Source organism: Bidens hawaiensis, unplaced genomic scaffold (genome assembly GCF_021521415.1).
Source record: "Bidens hawaiensis isolate Kalapana, Puna unplaced genomic scaffold, B.hawaiensis_p1.1 tig00003378_1, whole genome shotgun sequence".
NCBI classification, from domain to species: Eukaryota; Viridiplantae; Streptophyta; class Magnoliopsida; order Asterales; family Asteraceae; genus Bidens; species Bidens hawaiensis.
Window position 1 is genome coordinate 150,218 of NW_027491188.1, and position 18,707 is coordinate 168,924.

Below are 18,707 nucleotides of genomic sequence, written 5' to 3' on the forward strand. Positions count from 1 at the left end.
GTAGCTAGATCTAGTATTTTCGAAACTAACTATGATGCAACGTTCCCATAAGACATGGAATTAAATTGTTTACTCGAAGTATGGAATAGTTGTACCTTATTAAGCATGAATAAATATGTTGTTTTGTCTCATCCTTTCTCTACCTACATTAGCTTAGGAGTGAGTGACTAATAACGAGTGAATGAACATGGCTTAGCCTGTGCTTAGATTCATACTATGTTGTCTATTGGAAGATTAAGCAAAGTGTGTGTGAATGTATATCTCAAAACTTGAATTTGTAAAACCTTGTCCCACATCGGATTTGGAACAAAATGAGGAGTGGTTTATAAGATGCAATCTTCACTACTCATTTGAAGCTTTGTGATGTGTTATACTATAACTCCTACCCGCGCGCAGGGGGGGTGCAAATTTGGGTTTCTTGACTAAAATCTACCAAACTCGTGCGTGCCCGCACGTCCCGCTAACACGAATGCAGCTCCGAAAACCTGGGCCCGCGTTAGGCAATTTTTACATTTGTTTTTGAGATTTTGAATTCGTAACTGCTGGTCAATGGTCATTACTTATTGATAATGGTCATTAATAATTTTTCTATTACTGATTATTAATATTATTATTATTTTCAGTTATATATACTTCACTAATGACCATTATTCAGAATTATTGCACTTTAATGGTCATTATTGAGTTGAATACTGTTATGGTTTTGTCACTATAAAACCAGGCCATATGCAGCAGTCTAGACACACCAAAAACACAAAGCTCTTTCTTCTCTCTATAGCATTATTCTTGATTTCGTTTCAGGCAAGTCGTCAAGTCTGGCAGCACGCTACAACTGTTTTCGAACCGGCGTACCTTGGGAATAGACCGTGAATCTGTTTAAGGGAATTGTGTTAAACACAAGCCCGGTTCATTGTTAACCTTTATTATTTCTGTTTTATTGTTACAGGTTCTACTACAGAAATACCAACAAACTTAAATAGATTACTAATTCTTCCTGTATTTTTTGTTCCAGAATGTCCTAGCCCATGAGCACTGCCGTTTCCGCCATCATCACTTCTGTTGTTGCTGTCACGGCCAGTTTGGTTGCGCCACGGCCAAATGCAGTTGCGTCTCATGCTGAGAAACCGTAAAATTTCACCAGTGTGAATTTCAAACAGTGGCATCAAAAGATGTTCTTTTATCTGACCACGTTGAACCTAGCAAGGTTCTTGACTAAAACCGTTCCCCATGTTGATGAAGGGAAAATGGATGCTCATTCGGTGAGCGCAGTTCAGGCTTGGAATCAATCAGATTTCTTATGCCGGAATTTTATTTTGAATGGTATGGTTGATGCACTATACAATGTGTATTGCAAGGCAAAGACTGCCAAAGAATTATGGGAGTCTTTGGACCGTAAATACAAAAACGAAGATGCCGATGCTAAGAAGTTCGTGGTGGCTAAGTTTTTGGACTTTAAAATGATAGACTCGAAAACTGTCATGAGCCAAGTCCAAGAGTTGCAAGTTATTCTTCATGATGTTCATGCGGAAGGAATGTCGCTTAGCGAGACATTCCAAGTTGCTGCTATGATTGAAAAGCTACCACCAAGTTGGGTTGATTTCAAGAACTATCTCAAGCATAAGTGAAATGAGATGACCATTGAAGATCTTGTCGTTCGTCTTCGAATTGAAGAAGATAACAAAATTGCTCTAAAAAGGATTGATGGTCATGGAATGACAAAGGCCAATGTTGTTGAACATGGTCAATCTTCAAAGGGTAATAAAAATGATGGAAAGAAAATTCATGGGAATGGCTCCAATCTTGGTCCTAAGGGGAGAATTGGAAAGAAGAAGAAGTTCCAAGGAACTTGTTACAATTGTGGAAAGCAAGGCCATAGGGCCATGAGTGCAAGCTTCTAAAAGAATGAAAATGCTGGACAAGTGAATATGGTTCGTGAGGTTGAAAAACTTGTTGCTATGGTCACGGACCTCTCGATTATGGTCACCGAAGTTAACTTGGTTGGGCAAAATAACAAGGATTGGTGGGTTGATATGGGGGCTACCCGTCATGTGTGCTTTGACAAAAGCCTCTTTAGCACTCTCCAAGAGGTGACAAATGGAGAGAAGGTTTTTCGGGAAACTCCGCCACAGCCGAAGTCAAAGGCGAGGGGAATGTGGTCTTGAAGATGACTTCGGGAACAGAATTCACTTTGTCCAATGTGTTGTATGTTCCAGAAATTTGTAAGAACCTTGTGTCGGGGTGGCAGTTTAACAAGTTTGGTTTCAAAATGGTTGTTGAGTCGGATAAGGTCTTGTTGACCAAAAAACAGTGTCTATGTTGGTAAGGGCTATGCTCATAATGGTATGTTTAAATAAATGTAACCGTGTTTAATGGAATGAATGAGAACACTACTAGTTCGGCTTACTTGCTTGAGTCTTCTAATGTTTGGCATGGTAGACTAGGTCATGTTAACTTTAATTCCATTCGATGTATGATTAAACTTAATTGTATACGAACATTCGATATTGACTCAAATAAGAAATGTGAAACTTGTGTCGAAGCAAAACAAACAAGATCGTCATTTAAAAAAATTGAACGATTCATCGAACCCCTCGAGATGATCCACACCGATGTGTGTGATCTAAAAGCAATTCATGCTCATGGTGGGAGTAAGCACTTCATCACGTTTATTGATGATAGTACAAGGTAGTGCTATGTGTACTTACTTAAGAGTAAGGATGAGGCTATTGATAAGTTTATTTTGTTCAAAGCCGAAGTTGAGAATCAACTAAATCGGAAAATCAAAAGAGTAAGGAGTGACCGAGGAGGTGAATATGTTTCACCTTTTTTTGATTTGTGTGAAAGAGATGGAATCATACATGAACTCACGCTTCCTTACTCCCCTCAATCAAATGGCATAGCGGAACGGAAAAACCGCACTTTGAAAGAAATGATGAATGCCATGATGATAAGTTCTAGTGTAAGCCAAGACATGTGGGGGGAAGCAATCTTATCAGTGAATTATGTCTTAAACATGATACCCAATAAGAAGAAAGATGTAACTCCATACGAATTATGGACGGAAATAAATCATCATATAAATACTTGCGAGTATGGGGTGCCTAGCCAAGGTAGTAGTGACACCACCAAAACGACTACTAATAGGACCCAAAACAGTGGATTGTATATTTATAGGATACACTCGTCCTGGTGGTGCATTTCGTTTTCTTGTGCATGATTCTAAGAACCCTGGAATAAACAAAGGCACCATACTAGAATCAAAGGATGCATCATGGTTTGAACATATGTTCCCATGCTTGGGTAAAGAAAAACCGAGTTGTTTTAGACCGGTTGAGGAAATTGTTCTAGAAAACGAGGGTGCAAGAAATGAACCTCGAGAACAATCTGAGATAGAGGAAGTTGAAATTAGAAAGAGTAAACGGCAAAGGACTGAAAAATCCTTCGGCTCTGACTTCCTTACCTACATGGTAGAAGAGGAACCTCAAACGTACCAACAAGCGGTGGGTTCCTTAGAAGGACCTCAGTGGAGGGAGGCCATCAAAGGTGAGATAGATTCTATCTTACAAAATCATACTTGGGAAGTAGTGGATCTTCCTCAAGGATGTAAACCACTAGGATATCGATGGATCTTCAAGAAGAAGATGAAACCAGATGGCACCATCGATAAGTACAAGCCAAGGTTGGTGATCAAAGGATATAAACGAGAGGGTTTAGATTACTTTGATACATATTCGCCAGTTACGCGAATAACCTCCATCAGGTTGGTGCTTGCCATTACCGCCATTAGAAATCTGGAAGTTCACCAAATGGATGTGAAACAGCTTTCTTGAATGGAAATCTGGAGGAAGAGATTTACATGGAACAACCTGAAGGTTTCATAGCCATTGGGCAAGAAAAGAAAGTTTGCAAACTTGTAAAATCCTTGTATGGATTGAAACAAGCTCCAAAAAAATTGCATCAAAAGTTTGATCATTTTATGCTTGATGTCGGGTTCAAAATCAATGAATGTGAAAAATGTGTATATGTGAAGGACACATCAGATGGATATGTCATTCTGTGTCTATACGTAATTGATATGCTCATTGCCTGAAGTGATGACAAAATCATAACGTCTACAAAGAACATGCTAAAGGCAAGATTTGACATGTAAGACATGGGTTTTGCGGATGTGATTTTGGGAATTAAAATCACGCGAACCTAAAGTGGACTTGTTTTAAGTCAAGCCCATTACGTGAACAAAATTCTTGAGAAGTTTAATGCTAATGACTCTAATGTAGCTAGAACTCCCATTAACATGAGTCAACATCTAGCTAAGAACAGAGGTGAACCCGTTAATCAGTTGGAATACTCAAGAATTATCGGCAGGTTAATGTATCTATGAGTTGTACTAGACCAGACTTAGCATATGTTGTGAGCAACTAAGTAGATACACGAGCAGCCCATCTTCAATTCATTGTAACTGTGTGATTCGGTTGCTTCGGTACATAAGATACACTCGGGAATACGGGTTGCATTATAACAGATATCCGACAATTATCGAAGGACACTGTGATACAAATTGGATATATAGCACGAATGATTCCAGAGCAACAAGTGGGTATGTATTCACACTTGGATGTGCTGCTATATCGTGGAAATCGTCTAAGCAAACGGTTATAGCTAGATCCACGATGGAATTAGAATTGATTGCCCTAAATAAAGTGGGTGATGAGGCAGAATGGTTATGTCAATTTGTTGAGGATATACCAAGATGGCCTAAGCCGGCATCAGCCATTTGTATACATTGTGATAGCCAATCAGCAATTGGCAGAGCTCATAGCACAATGTATAATGGTAAGAACAGACATATTAGACGTAGACATAATATGGTACGACAACTAATCTCTACAGGAATTATCACTGTTGACTACGTGAAGTCAAAGGATAATATTGCGGATCCGTTAACAAAAGGCCTAAGTAGAGAGTTAGTTCAGAAGTAGTCATGGGAATGGGGACTAAAGCCCTTGAAAAATTAAAAGTTCATTCGAAGGAAACCTAACTCATCAGACTGGACATCCCAAGAATTGAGTTCAATAGGAAAACCTAATTGTATGAATTAATGAGGTCACTATTGGGGGGGGGGGGGGGGGGGAGGGGGATAACCCTACGTATTTAAAAGGTAGTTTACTACATGGTTTGTAAACTTCCTAGTCCATTCCTAAAAGTGACAAGTGTGAGGCTAAGACTATGGCTTTTAATGATTCGGCCAAGGTAACCATACATGGTGAATCACTTATGTGAGAGAGAAGTAGGGTCGCTTTGAAGGGTATTGTTGGGGCACAATACTTAATGGCTCTCTCAAAACTAGGCTCATGTTCATGACCATAACGAACATAACTATGCGGACTTGACTTTGTCAGGGAGAGTCTTGTGTGAAGTGTATTGTCGTCTACACAAACGACAAATGAGTTCAAAGACATCGCTGTCTACTCAGAGTCAGTGGGCTAAGTGTGCTTCATAAGCAAAGGTTCAATGTAAGGCCCCGTTCCCGGTAACCCTACTTTGGTGTTGGTTTTACTCATAAACACAGTTCTAAAATCAGAGATAATTAAAACTTTCGCGGAATAATTTAAAACTTCATACATCACATTACAAAACATTCATTCTTGTCTTAACATACAAATTGTGATTAATTAAAAACAATCTTGACACTTCATCGTAGATGCCAATCTCTTCCGTCCATGCCATGTGTCCCTCCTCAAGCCAGCTGCCTCAATCTATTTGCCTGCATGCATACTAAAAGTCAGCTACGCTGAGTGAGTTCTAGTTAATCATTTAACATACAGTACATTCATACCCTTACTCAAACGCATCCGAAGATACGTATTCATACCTTATTTACTCTTACTTCTTTCATACAAACTTTATATACATGCACACGCGCTTACATACTTTCTTTCATAAGGCCTTGTAATTTACCATAGGCTATTCTATCTCTACCATCACAGATATTATTAGGGTCTGGTCTCTTCTGTCTCAGATATTATCAGGGTCTGGTCCCTTCTGTCTCAGATATTATCAGGGTCTGGTCCATTCTGTCTCAGAAATTATTAGGGTATGGTCTCTTTGTCACCAATAACCATACCTGTCACATCACTCGATCATACATTTATTTTCATTCATGCATACTTTACATATCTTCTGGTCATGTATATACGTATATGTACATATTCATTCATATAAACATTCCATAATAACATTCAATACTTAGTCATACATATAACATACACATATCATACACTTACCACTTAAGTTAAGTGTATTAACAACTATCACATAGGGGTATGCACACAACCCCAAAAACATAACGGATAAAGGGGCTAGAAACTCACCTGAAGTTGGTTTCTCTCACCGTTAATAATAATGCCCTTTCTTTAGCTGTGCACGGCTAACTGTATAACGCATTACGAGTGTCAAATATCCATTACTACTACTTCTTATATCTGAGTCAATGACACCCTCAACTAACGGGGGTCCGGGGGGCAGCGCCCCTGGTAGCGGGGTCTAGGGGCGGCAGCCCCTAGCAGAGTTCAAGGGGCAGCCCCCCTGGCTGGGGTTGAGTTGCCAGGTCAGCTCGGAAAAAATTTATTTTCATTAACAGTCCTTTAACAAAAATGCATCAGAAAATGAATTTTATAAAATTTCGCATGGAAGAATTTCGCTTCGCATGGAACTGTTTCGCTTCGCATGAAATTGTTTCGCTTCGCATGACTATGCGATGCGAAATTACCTTTTTTGCTTCGCATGGTCATGCGATGCGAAATAGCCTTTTTCGCTTCGCATGGCTTATGCAATGCGAAATTCTTCTTTTTCTTCGTTTTTACCATTTAATGGCCATTTTACTTCGTAGCTCTTCCTAAGGACCTGTTTTTTACTCTTTCCCAACTTTCGACACATTCTGACCCCATGCACCTGATCCTGAACTCATCTCTCAAAGTCCAAACACCACCTTTTTATCGCAAAGTGCACCCGAGAGGTTATAACTTACCAAGTTTATATTTTTTCTTACATTTCGCAACCCGATCTATCATTATATTTGTTTGCATGCCGATTCTAACCATAAAAACTTAACCATTTAAACCGAAACCTACCTTTGCTTCGAGTTCGAGTTCAGATCGGGACAACACGCAGGATCTTCCAAACGTTTCTTGTTGCTCAATGACGTTGAACACGAGATTCACCTTTCTTTTGCTCGGATTTGGATCTGGGTGTTTGAGAGAAGAAGTGTGTGTGTGTGTGTTTTTAGTGTGTAGGGAGGGAGACAAAAATGGTGAAATGGTGGGTGGGTTGGGTTTATATAGTGGGGTATGGGTCCCACCACCTACTCTCCATTCCCATTTCAAATCCTTATCCAAGCATTTAACACACGACTAACTTAACGACATACAGTTAATAATAAAACTTTCCGTCATTTATTATTTAACAAAAAGTTGGATGTTACATTCAAAGAGTAACATCTACCTATTGTATGCAAGATTCAACTACTGAAATCTAATCGAAATAATGTTGTTTCGACCTCCATTCATGTGAGGGATTGTTGGAAGACTAAGCAAAGTGTGTGTGAAGGTATGTCTCAAAACTTGAAGTTGTAAAACCTTGTCCCACATCGAATGTGGAACAAAATAAGGAGTGGTTTATAAGATGCAATCTTCACTACTCATTCGAAGCTTTGTGATGTGTTTTACTACAACTCCTATCCGCGCACAGGGGGGGTTGCAAATTTAGGTTTCTGGACTAAAATCTATCAAATTCGTGAGTGCCCGCACGTCCTGCAGACATGGATGCAGCTCCGAAAACCCGGGCCCGCGTGAGGCAATTTTTTGAATTTGTTTTTGAGATTTTGAATTCGTAACTGCTGGTCAATGGTCATTACTAATTGATAATGGTCATTAATAATTATTCTGTTACTGATTATTATTATTATTATTATTATTATTGTTATTTTCAGTTACATATATTGCTGCACTAATGATCATTATTCAGCATTATTGCACTTTAATGGTCATTATTGAGTTGAATACTGTTATGGTTTTGTCACTATAAAACTAGGCCATATGCAGCAGTCTAGACACACCATAAGCATACAGCTCTCTCTTCTCTCTGCAGCATTATTCTTGATTTCGTTTCAGGCAAGTCATTAAGTCCGGCAGCACGCTACGGTTGTTTTCGAACCGGCGTACCCTGGGAGCAGACCGCGAATCTGTTTAAGGGAATTGTGTTAAACACAAGCCCGGTTCATCGTTAACGTTTATTACTTCTGTTTTATTGTTACAGGTTTTAATACATGAATACCAACATTGTCAAACCCGCTGCCAGGCAGACCAAGTTGATTCCAAGTCTTAAGCTTAAATACGTTATCTCGAGCGTTGTAATTGTAATACTTGGTTTAACCTCGTTGCGTTATAAGATCTTTCGACTGTCGTTATCGAGATATTAATAGCACATATACATTTTTGTTGAATGAAAAAAAATTCAATTTCATAGAAACGAGCATCACGTTAGAAATTGACGTCGTCACAAAATCGTACAAGTTTCCTGCTACTTTTAAAAAATACGTTAAAAATGTCAGTTAAATACCCGTATATCCAATTATTTTATTACATTAGTAATACCACTGTTGACTATTATTAATGCCTTTGTAAAAATCATTTTCTATGACATGTGTTGTCATACGACAATGGTTACAAGGTAGGCACGTCAAACACAATAAAGCCCACCTGTCGTGTTCTCACACGCAACTCCAAACATCACAATCTTTAGTTTATAATCGTCCTCTCTCTCATGGGATTGGGTGCTGTCAATTTCCTTAATTTCATCAACATAATCCTCTTCTCTTTCTAACTTTTTTTTATGTCCAGCAACTCCTCCGTCAACCACCAAACCCACGGTGGCGATGTCGGTGGCAGCCGGAAGAAGGGAAGCGGTGTCGGTGGCAGTCGGAAGAAGCGAAGCGGGCCCGGAAGAAAGGCGAAGAGGCTAGTGTTGTCTCGAATCAGAACGGCGAAGAAAGAAACGAATTCGCAGGGATGTTGCGTGTCTCTTAAGCGAATTTCGACGTGTAAAGAGTCTCCGGCAAGTGATCCTAATTCGCCCGAGTTTACTTTTGATTCCTTGAGGAATTTGATTGAGAATAGTGATTACTTTTTAAACGAATGTAATACCCATTTTTTATTTTAATAATATTCTGTTGTTAATTTGTTAGTGAAATCTTTCAGTTATGTTTTGAATTTTGATGATAGGTGTTGCTTCATTAAAGTGATCTTATTGTTGTTTACTTCTTTGTCTTGATGATGAATGTATCCGTGAAAAAAAAATTGTCTGAACAACTTTTTTCGTCACCCTAATACCCTATTGTGCTTTTTTGACACAGATATCAACCGAATTTTGATGTTTTTGACTCACCCAGAAAAACCATTAAAAGAAAATATGTCACTATGAAAAACCCGCTTGAGTCAGTTTCAAACTTGAGACCTTAAGATTTCATACCTTGTTTAATTTTAATTTTAATTTTCTTTTTTTTAAGTGATTTTTTTTTTCTTTGTTTTAATTATTTTTCGTTGATAAACTGTATGCATCGATTCTTGTTCGAATTAGTTTGGAAGTAACTATTAGGCCTATTTTGACCTCGTTTAGCTACACGTGGAGTCACTCCATGTCACTTGATTCGTGTTAGATTTTAGACGTGTTTTGTCCACCAATTGTTTTGGTGTAGACACATAGTGTGCGTGTGTTAAATTTGATTATTTATTTGAATTATACTTGAAAATGTCTATGGCGTAGAATAAACGACTTTGATACACTAATCGTGGCGTGATATGAGGCCGTACCGTTCCATTCTAGTTATACAAGAAGTTGAAAACTTAAGTCCAAGAAAAGACTATCCATATTGTCACATACACTTAAAAAAATGTTTTGTCAATTAGTTTAATTGTTTAAACTGTAATGTTGTGATAGCATTACATGTATACTAGGCTCAATTTCAAAATCATGTGTGAAGTTCATAATCATGTATCACACGAGTGTGTAAAGAATTATGTTCTTGCCTTTAATTTTAAAAAGTTATTGGTGTTCATTTACATTTTTAAGTAATATGTATTAGCAAATAGATGTGAGGTTGTATGGCAGGAGGTGTTATTATTATTATGGTGTAAGGTCTCAAGTATCTCTTGCTTTTAGTGTTCATATGATATTTTGGATTTGTAAATCTACTAATTTTTCAAGGCGTAAAGCAAAAGCATTTCATGCCATTTGTCTCGGGTCAATTTACTGTTTATGGAAACCAAGGAATGATTCGGTGTTTAATGGAAAGCCGATTAGGGAGGAAAGCATTGTGGTGGAAAGCAAAACGCTGAGATCTTTAAATACAAAATAGGTCGAGTAAAACCTCAGTAACGTGAAAGGATTGGTATAGTTTCAAAGTACAATCGGGCTAGACTATTATAGGTGTAATTGGGTGTGTAAACTATGGTGGGATTGACTCTGGCTAGCTACTTATTGGCCCAGTCGTATTAATTTTTATTAATTAATAGAATTTTTTTGTTTTTCTTTTAAATAAATGTTTCTAATAAATAATCAAGCCATGATAATTACAGAAACAAACATGAGTGTACATTATGAAATAACTTTTTGGCCCTCAACGAACGATTCAAAATTGTGATACTAAGCTTTTGTCACTTTCTAGTCTAAATGATTTTATGTTTGATTGCGTGCACTAAATTCAAATGAGAAGAATAAAGTCAACTGAATTTAACTAACAAAGAAAATTGGTTTTAGTTTAATAATGGGAAAATTAGAAAAGATCTAAACAGGGTTCAGCGTGTCGTTCATGGTACTTTGTCGTCTCCTACGATCCAACGCTTTGTTTTTAGTAGAATTGGTTTTGCTATTCAAAAGGGGGTTGCGGCGCAGCTTGTTGCCCGTTTGTCTGCCACTTTATTGTAGTCGTTTTGATTTTAATGATAAATGAGCGTGTTAATTATAAAAAAAATAAAAAAATAATAATAAATGAGAATGTAATTGCTGTTGATTAATTAAACAAACTGGATAACCTAACGTTGTATCTTAGGCCATGTTTGGGATTGAGTTTAAAAAATGCTTATTGGTTTTTTTTTTCTAAAAAGTTTACATATATCCCCTTATTAAGACTACAAATTTCATACATACCAAAGTTAAAAACACAAATTACATATTTCCCCATTTTAAATCAAATTACTCTTTTACCCTTTCAATTTATAATGCCCAAGTGTGTTTTGTTTGTCTCCCTCTCTACCCATTGAGGATGTTCTTCACCACCGCACCACTTCTTTCTTCATTCTTGCTAACCAATGTCTCCGTCAACCATTGGGATTCATTCACTCGAACCCCCACCTAACATTCTTCAACCAACTTCATCAGATTTGATCTCCTCTTACCGAATTCCTACTCGCTCATATGGAGCCACGAAGAATCGTGAACATAAAGACCTCGAGGCGGTGGAAACGCCATTGGAGCTTCAAAATCAATCACCAAAGCACACTGAAGATGAGAAGCACCGACAACCATTGGTAAATCTGATTACTAATTCTTTTTTATAAGTTGATTCTAAAGTTGTAGGAAAGATTTCTTTGAATGACAAACAGGGCATTCAATCTTCCCCAGTACCATCTACACAAGAAGGTTAAATGTTTGATGCATTTTCAAGATTAAATTAGATTGAAATAAGGGTAAAATTGTCATTAAATGAATTAAATTTAGTTAAATGGGTAAATATGTAATATATATATATATATATATATATATATATATATATATATATATATATATATATATATTAGGAAGAGGAGATATGTAATTGATGTTTTATACTTGGGTAAATATGTAATAATTGATCTTAGCAAAAGGATATATGTAAATGACCGTAACTATAATACTAGATAAAACAATAACCGGGGTTTAAGCCCGACTCAATCCATTGCGCATTTAAAAGCCAGCATAAGTTTGTTTATCAAATAAATAAACTTTTTAATATTATTTATATGTAGTATAAATAATAATTCCTTTAACTATTCGTCATTACCGGTTAACTAATTTAAGCGGATTTTATACTCGTTACCCAATGTGTAACTCTTACGGGTTATAACTCGGTTGGCCGTTTTAACTTACTCGAACCGGTCCACTATTTCCAACAGCCTCCCACTTGGACGGCTTTCGATTAAACTCCTTAACACTAACAGTCAGCAGTGCTCTAGCTACATGATGTGGTAAAAGTAGTTATAAATTTATTAACTAAAATTACGCTAATCTAGACACTAAGTAATAATTCTAGACTCTTAACTCAACTACAACTACTAACCGGCAAATGAACCGGTCGCCTCTAGTACAGCTAAGTAAGTCCGGATATCAAACCCACGAGACTCTTTAAATTACGTAAATTAACTAATTAGACTTAACTAAAGACGCGACTATTTATTTATTATTATTTTGAAGGGGGTTTAGTGAAAACTAATTTTAAACTAATTAAGAAAAACAAATAAAATAAACAAAAGACAATTAAAGTGATTTGAAATTAGAAAACCACCTAGGTTATTATTCTCAAAGTTTCAGTTATCAATTAATTGAAAAATACTTTGTTATGGAACAGGGATCATAAAATAATCATTTAAAAGAAAACCTGAACAGGACTCTTGACCCTTCTCAAGAAGACACCTATGGATTTCTAGTAAATTCTTAAGAACACCGGCTTTAATATTAAACTTCCTTACGGTTATCTAATTAATTATGAACGAGTACCTTTATACGAAATCCTACCTTACAGCGCGGAATTCAAAGACAGATTAATAAATTCACTCGACATTAATAGACAAAGTTGAAATATCAAACATAGACGGACTCCTTACGAAGAACTAAATCTAGCAATCTTAATCAACCAAGACCTATCAAATAATCTATCACATTACAGCTTTTTAGGTTAGCAGCACACTTTTATTTATTTGATTAATAATATTGTTTCTATGATCTTATTATAAATCAATCACAAACTAGTCAAGAACACACAGTAAATGACCTAACAGAATCCTATTATATGACTAGCAATCACAAAAGACTCAGTGAAACAATAAAATTCATCAAATAAAACCAAGCACTCATATGCATCGAATAAATAATATTAAACTCTTTACTGATTCATAAACCCATAACGAAAAGCAAATCCCAAATATAATAAAACGTCAATCAAAGTTTCATCATAAGCCTAGGCAGTCTAAAGGTTTAGCCAACGACCATACTCAATAACAAAAGAAAGTAATAGGTTCAAGTAATAAATTTGTAACAAAAATAATGAATTCAAACCAAATAATAAAGATGTTTGAATGAGTCGGTGTTAAACCCGGATGCTATTTGATTGAACCAATGACTTTCTCTCTTTTTTTTTCTTGCTTTGCCTTCTGTCAAAACTCTTCCTTCCAACCGTCTGTTGATTTGTCTCTTTATATAAAAATTATGTTTTCTTGTGGCCTACTCCTTAGTTAGGCCGTAAATTGCTCCTCAAAACAAATAAATTGCAGCTCCTATTTCTTTTACGGCCTTCAAAAAAAAAAAAAAAGAATCCAATAGGGCCCGTTCTCGTACCCTCTGCCAATAAAAAACCAATTAAATGGATCAGATACAACTAGACCATGTATGTTTGTACCGCACAAAATTAATCCATGTGCATCTAATCTAATGAAACTGAGCTTATTTTCGTTAATAATCTTTTATTCCAACACATGCAACACAAACCAAATTTATTTTTATTTTATTTTTTCCTTACGTAGCTTATAACTTTTCTTTAGCATTCTTTTTTCATTTTTTTATATACTAAATATAATACTTAATATATTAAGTTTATAATTAGTAATCTATTACATATGATTGACTCTTTATTCATCGGTCTCAAGTTTAGTAAAAGTGCTCTATTTTAGCTCATTGTCTCTAGAAACCATTAAACTCATATATAAACCAAATGATAATAATATTCAATAAACACTTGGCTCAAAAGTATTCGAAAATGAGGGAAATATTTATATAATAATATATATATTTTAGAACACATCACTACACATGACTGCCCCCAACTAGGTATGACACTTCAAATTCATTAACCAAAACATCTTGGAACGTCCTGCTGCAAGACAATGAATTTATGGTAATCGTTGTTATCTATCCTTTTCGTATAAGACATCAATTGAACAATGAGACATGGATCAGATTCAATCTCATATGGCATTCAATCATTGTTATTCTTGTTCTGGAATCAAAGTGGTCCAATCAAACACACAGTAAGTTTGGGTGAGGCCTTAGACTTCACCAGTTTGAATCAACGAGGGCGCCACGATGTCTAACTGTTACACAAAATGTAAGAGTATGGAACCCCATCTTGATTCCATACAACTCCAACTGAACTTCAGAACTACTCCCAACCAATGCCTTTATGATTGGCAGTTACGTGACAGTGGTCGACACTAATTAAAGAATAGCCTTTAATAAACGAAAGCTCTAATATGCATCTCAGGTCTTAGGATACTAAATTATTATACCTAAATTAAAACATCTTATGACTAAGATCCATGAAGATGATTGATGCGAGTTATATCCAACGTTATTCATAATGAGGTCTGTGAGTTTAGAAATCAACTCCTTAAGTGCAAAGTCAGAATAGTCTTAATTCCTAGTCGTTCCCACGAGTCTGACCGACTACGAATAATTTAGAATACAAGATTCATGGATTAAACGTATTAAAATTGAACATAGTTATAATATTCCACATTTGCATTTAACCATTAAATTAAAAGTGAACTCAAAAGTATAACTGTTTAAATGTTCGTACATCCAAATACTAAATCAAAACCAATGACTAGCTAATCTAAGACCGATAGCATCCATGTGTTGGTCATGCTTGTCCTAAGTCATCGGTTTAGTGAACTAGTCTGCTAGGTTTTGATATGTGTCTACTTTACTTATTAAGATGTCTCCTCATTCTAGTATTTCCTGTATTAGGTGGAACTTCCTCAGAATTTGTTTAGCTCTGTGATGATATCTGGACTCTTTGGCTTGGGCAATCTCACCTGTGTTATCACAGAACATCTCGATTGGTTTCTGAATACTTGGAACCATATCAAGGTCAGTGATGAACTTCTTCATCCAAGCAGCTTCCTTTTACAGCATCTGAAGCAGCTATATATTCAGATTCTATGGTTGAATCCGCCATCACACTCTGTTTGGAGCTTTTACAGCAAACAACTCCTCCATTGAGATGCATACGAATCCTGATTGTGAGCGAGAATCGTCTCAGTCACTCTGGAAGCTAGCGTCAGTGTAACACCTTATAGTAAGCTCCTCTTCCACTCCTCCAAACACTAAGAACATATCTTTGGTTCTTTTCAAGTACATTAGAAGGTTCTTTACTACAGTTCAATGGGCAATGCCAAGGCTTTGCTGATAACGGGAGGACATGCTTAAAGCATATGAGACATCAGGTCTAGTGCATGACATAGCGTACGTGATAGAACCAATCACTGATGCATATGGAATTGCTTGCATGTGCTTAGTTTCAATGTCCGTTGCCAAAGATTGCGATTTTGTTCAACAAGATTCCTTTGGTGATCTTGATTCCTAGAATATAAGCAGCTTCACGAAGATCTTTCATTGTGAAGCAAGATCCCAACCAGTGCTTGATATTTTCAAGCATAGGTATGTTGTTTCCAATGATCAATATATCATCCAGATACAATATGAGGAATGATGTAATGCTCCCACTAGCCTTTATGTAAGGCTCATCTTCATTTTTGATAAAGCCAAACTCTTTGATTTTCTCATCAAAACGAAGATTCCAGCTGCGAGATGCCAGTTTAAGTTCATAAATGGACTTATTCAGTTTGCACACCCTATTAGGATATTTGGGATTGACAAAACCTTCAGGTTGAACCATATAGACATCTTCAGAGAGGTGTCTATTAAGAAAAGCGGTTTTGACATCCATTTGCCAAATCTCATAGTCGTAGTACGGCTATAGCAAGCAATATCCTAATCGATTTGACCATAGCAGCGGGCGAGAAGGTTTCATCATAGTCAATACCCTAAGTTTGAGCAAAACCTTTCGCGACTAACCGTGCTTTATAGGTCTGTACACTTCCATGCATGTCGGTTTTTCTCTTGAAAATCCACTTGCTCCCTACTGCCTGATACTCGGGGGTAGCTCAACCAAGTTCCAGACTTGATTGTCACGCATAGATTTCATCTCAGCGTTCATAGCATCTTGCCATTTCTCATATTCTAGATCCAAGAGAGCAGATTCATAGTTAGCAGGTTAATAATTAGACTCGGCTACTAATAAGACTTCAGGACCATTTAGATGCCATAGGTATCTTTCATGTTCTTTGTGAATCCTACGACCTCTGCAAACGCTCGTCTTTGTGTCTGATTTTTCAGCACATCAACTTGTTGATCAGATGTTCCGACTTCCTCAGCGGTTATTTATTGTTCTCGAATTTCTTCATGATCACTATATTATTTCTAATTCCTCGTTCAAGAATTTATTTCTCGAGGAAGTGGCCTTGATAGGAATCATATTTGTATCAGGATGGTAATAATAATATCTGCTTCTGTTATAGTATCCAGCGAAAACAACTTTTACGCCGCGAGGATCGAGCTTGTCATCAGAATCAATGGTGACATATGCATCACACCCCCATACTCTTAGGTAAGACAAATTGGGTTTACACCCGTGCCATATCGCATATGGGTTTTGTTTACCTATTTAGTCGGAGCTAAATTGACAAAACGATGGGTTATCATAAGAGAAAAACTCCAAAAGGAGTGAGGCAAGTTATTTCTACACATCATCAATCGGACCATGTTTAGTAGGGTTCGATTTCTCCTCTCGCTCACGCCATTATGTTGGGGTGTGCCGGGTGGAGTGAGCTGTGGTAAAATTCCACGCTCTTTCAGATGATTGATGAACTCTGAGCTAAGATATTCTCCACCTCGACCTGTTCGAAGTATTTTAATCGTTTTACTGAGTTGGATTTCCACTACATTTTGAAAATCTTTGAACTTTTCAAAACTTTCATGCTTGTGTTTCATAAGACAAGCATAAGCATATCGACTATAATCGTCAATAAAAGAAAGAAGTATCTTTCATGATTTCTAGACATGGTTCTAAAAGCGCCGCAAACATCATTATGTATGAGTCCTAGCAGATCATTTGCTCGTTCACTTATATGGGCGAAGGAGTCTTTGGCGAGTTTACCAGTTAAGCAAGATTTGCATTCGTCAATGGAGTCCGGTCATGTGGATTGAAGAATCCCTTCAGATTGGAGTCTTTTAACTCATGCCTTGCTTGTTGCCAAGTCGGCAATGCCATAGAAATGCATCATTGATGTCAGATCTAATGCGTTTAGAAAGATTATATACGTTATTCTCTGTTTGAACATTAATCTCATAAATACCATTTCCAGGTTTAGCCTCAAAACAAAAGGCATCATTCAAATAAGCATAATTATCAATACAATTAAAAGTGTACTTAAATTCTTGTTCAAAAAGTAAAGAAATTGAAATAATGTTTCTGATCAAACTAGGTGCAAACAAACAGTTATTTAAAAAAACTACAAGGCCAGATGCACAAGCAAAACGATATGTGCCAATTGCAAGAATCTAGGACTCTCTTTCCATCACCAAAGATGAGCTCCATGTCTCCTTGTTTCCGCTTCTTTCAATTTTCAGGTTCCTGCAAGACATTAATGATGTGGTAACCACATCTAGTATCAAATACCCATGTGTTGCTAGAAACAGTGAAAAATTCAATAACGTAAATAGAAATGCCTTTAGAGGAGCCTTCACAATTGGCCCCCTTCTTTGCCAGCTCGGCTAGATGCTCGGGTAGTTATGCATCCAGTGCCCCATCTTGTTGCATTTATAGCATCGGCGCTCTTTAGGAGGCGGCGGTGGTAATTAGCAACATTCTTGTTAGTGTTGGTGGCAGTCTTGGCAGCAACACTAACCTTTTTCTTGCCCTTGTTGTTATAACACTGTTTCTTGGGGTTGGGCTTCTTGACACCAACAAATTTAACCATTAGAACTTGTTTAGTTTTGTTTGGAATATTCATCTCAGTCATTTTGAGCATACCATGAAGCTCCAGCACTGTCTTCACCCAGGCATTCATATTGAAATTCATTACGAACTGGTCGTAGGATATGGGGAGAGAGTTCAAGATGAAATCCGCTACCCTTTCATCTAACAGGGGATAATCAACTTTGTTCAACTAGTCAATGTACCCTTTCATCTTAATGAGCACTAGTAGAGGATCCTTGTTCCATTCTGCAGCTGACGTAGGCTGTCGCGGTCTACTCAAAAACAATATTTAAAGACTTAAATACCTATAAACTAGTACGGGTAAGTAAGGTCGACTCCACAGGAACTCAAGGAAAGTGCTAATTTAATATTACTAAATTAATTATTAAAGTAAGGTCGGACAGACGATGTTAAGAAATTTTAGAAAAAGGTTTTTAAAAACTAAACAATTACTTGGAAAGATTTGTAACAATATTAATAAAAAACATACGTTCTAGGTTCAGGTAATGTGCTATTCAACTTAATCCCAGATTTACATGTCTTGATTGCGCAGTAATTACTAGACCTATTAGCTTGATTGTGA

General features: G+C 36.8%; 1 protein-coding gene across 1 annotated transcript; it reads left to right on the top strand.

Moving 5' to 3' along the window:
- The first annotated feature begins 1,169 nt into the window (after positions 1 to 1,169).
- LOC143623326 (uncharacterized) lies at positions 1,170 to 1,625 on the top strand. Its single transcript, XM_077094261.1, has one exon. The coding sequence runs from the start codon at positions 1,170 to 1,172 to the stop codon at positions 1,623 to 1,625; it is 456 nt and encodes a 151-aa protein (XP_076950376.1).
- The last annotated feature ends 17,082 nt before the right edge of the window (positions 1,626 to 18,707 follow it).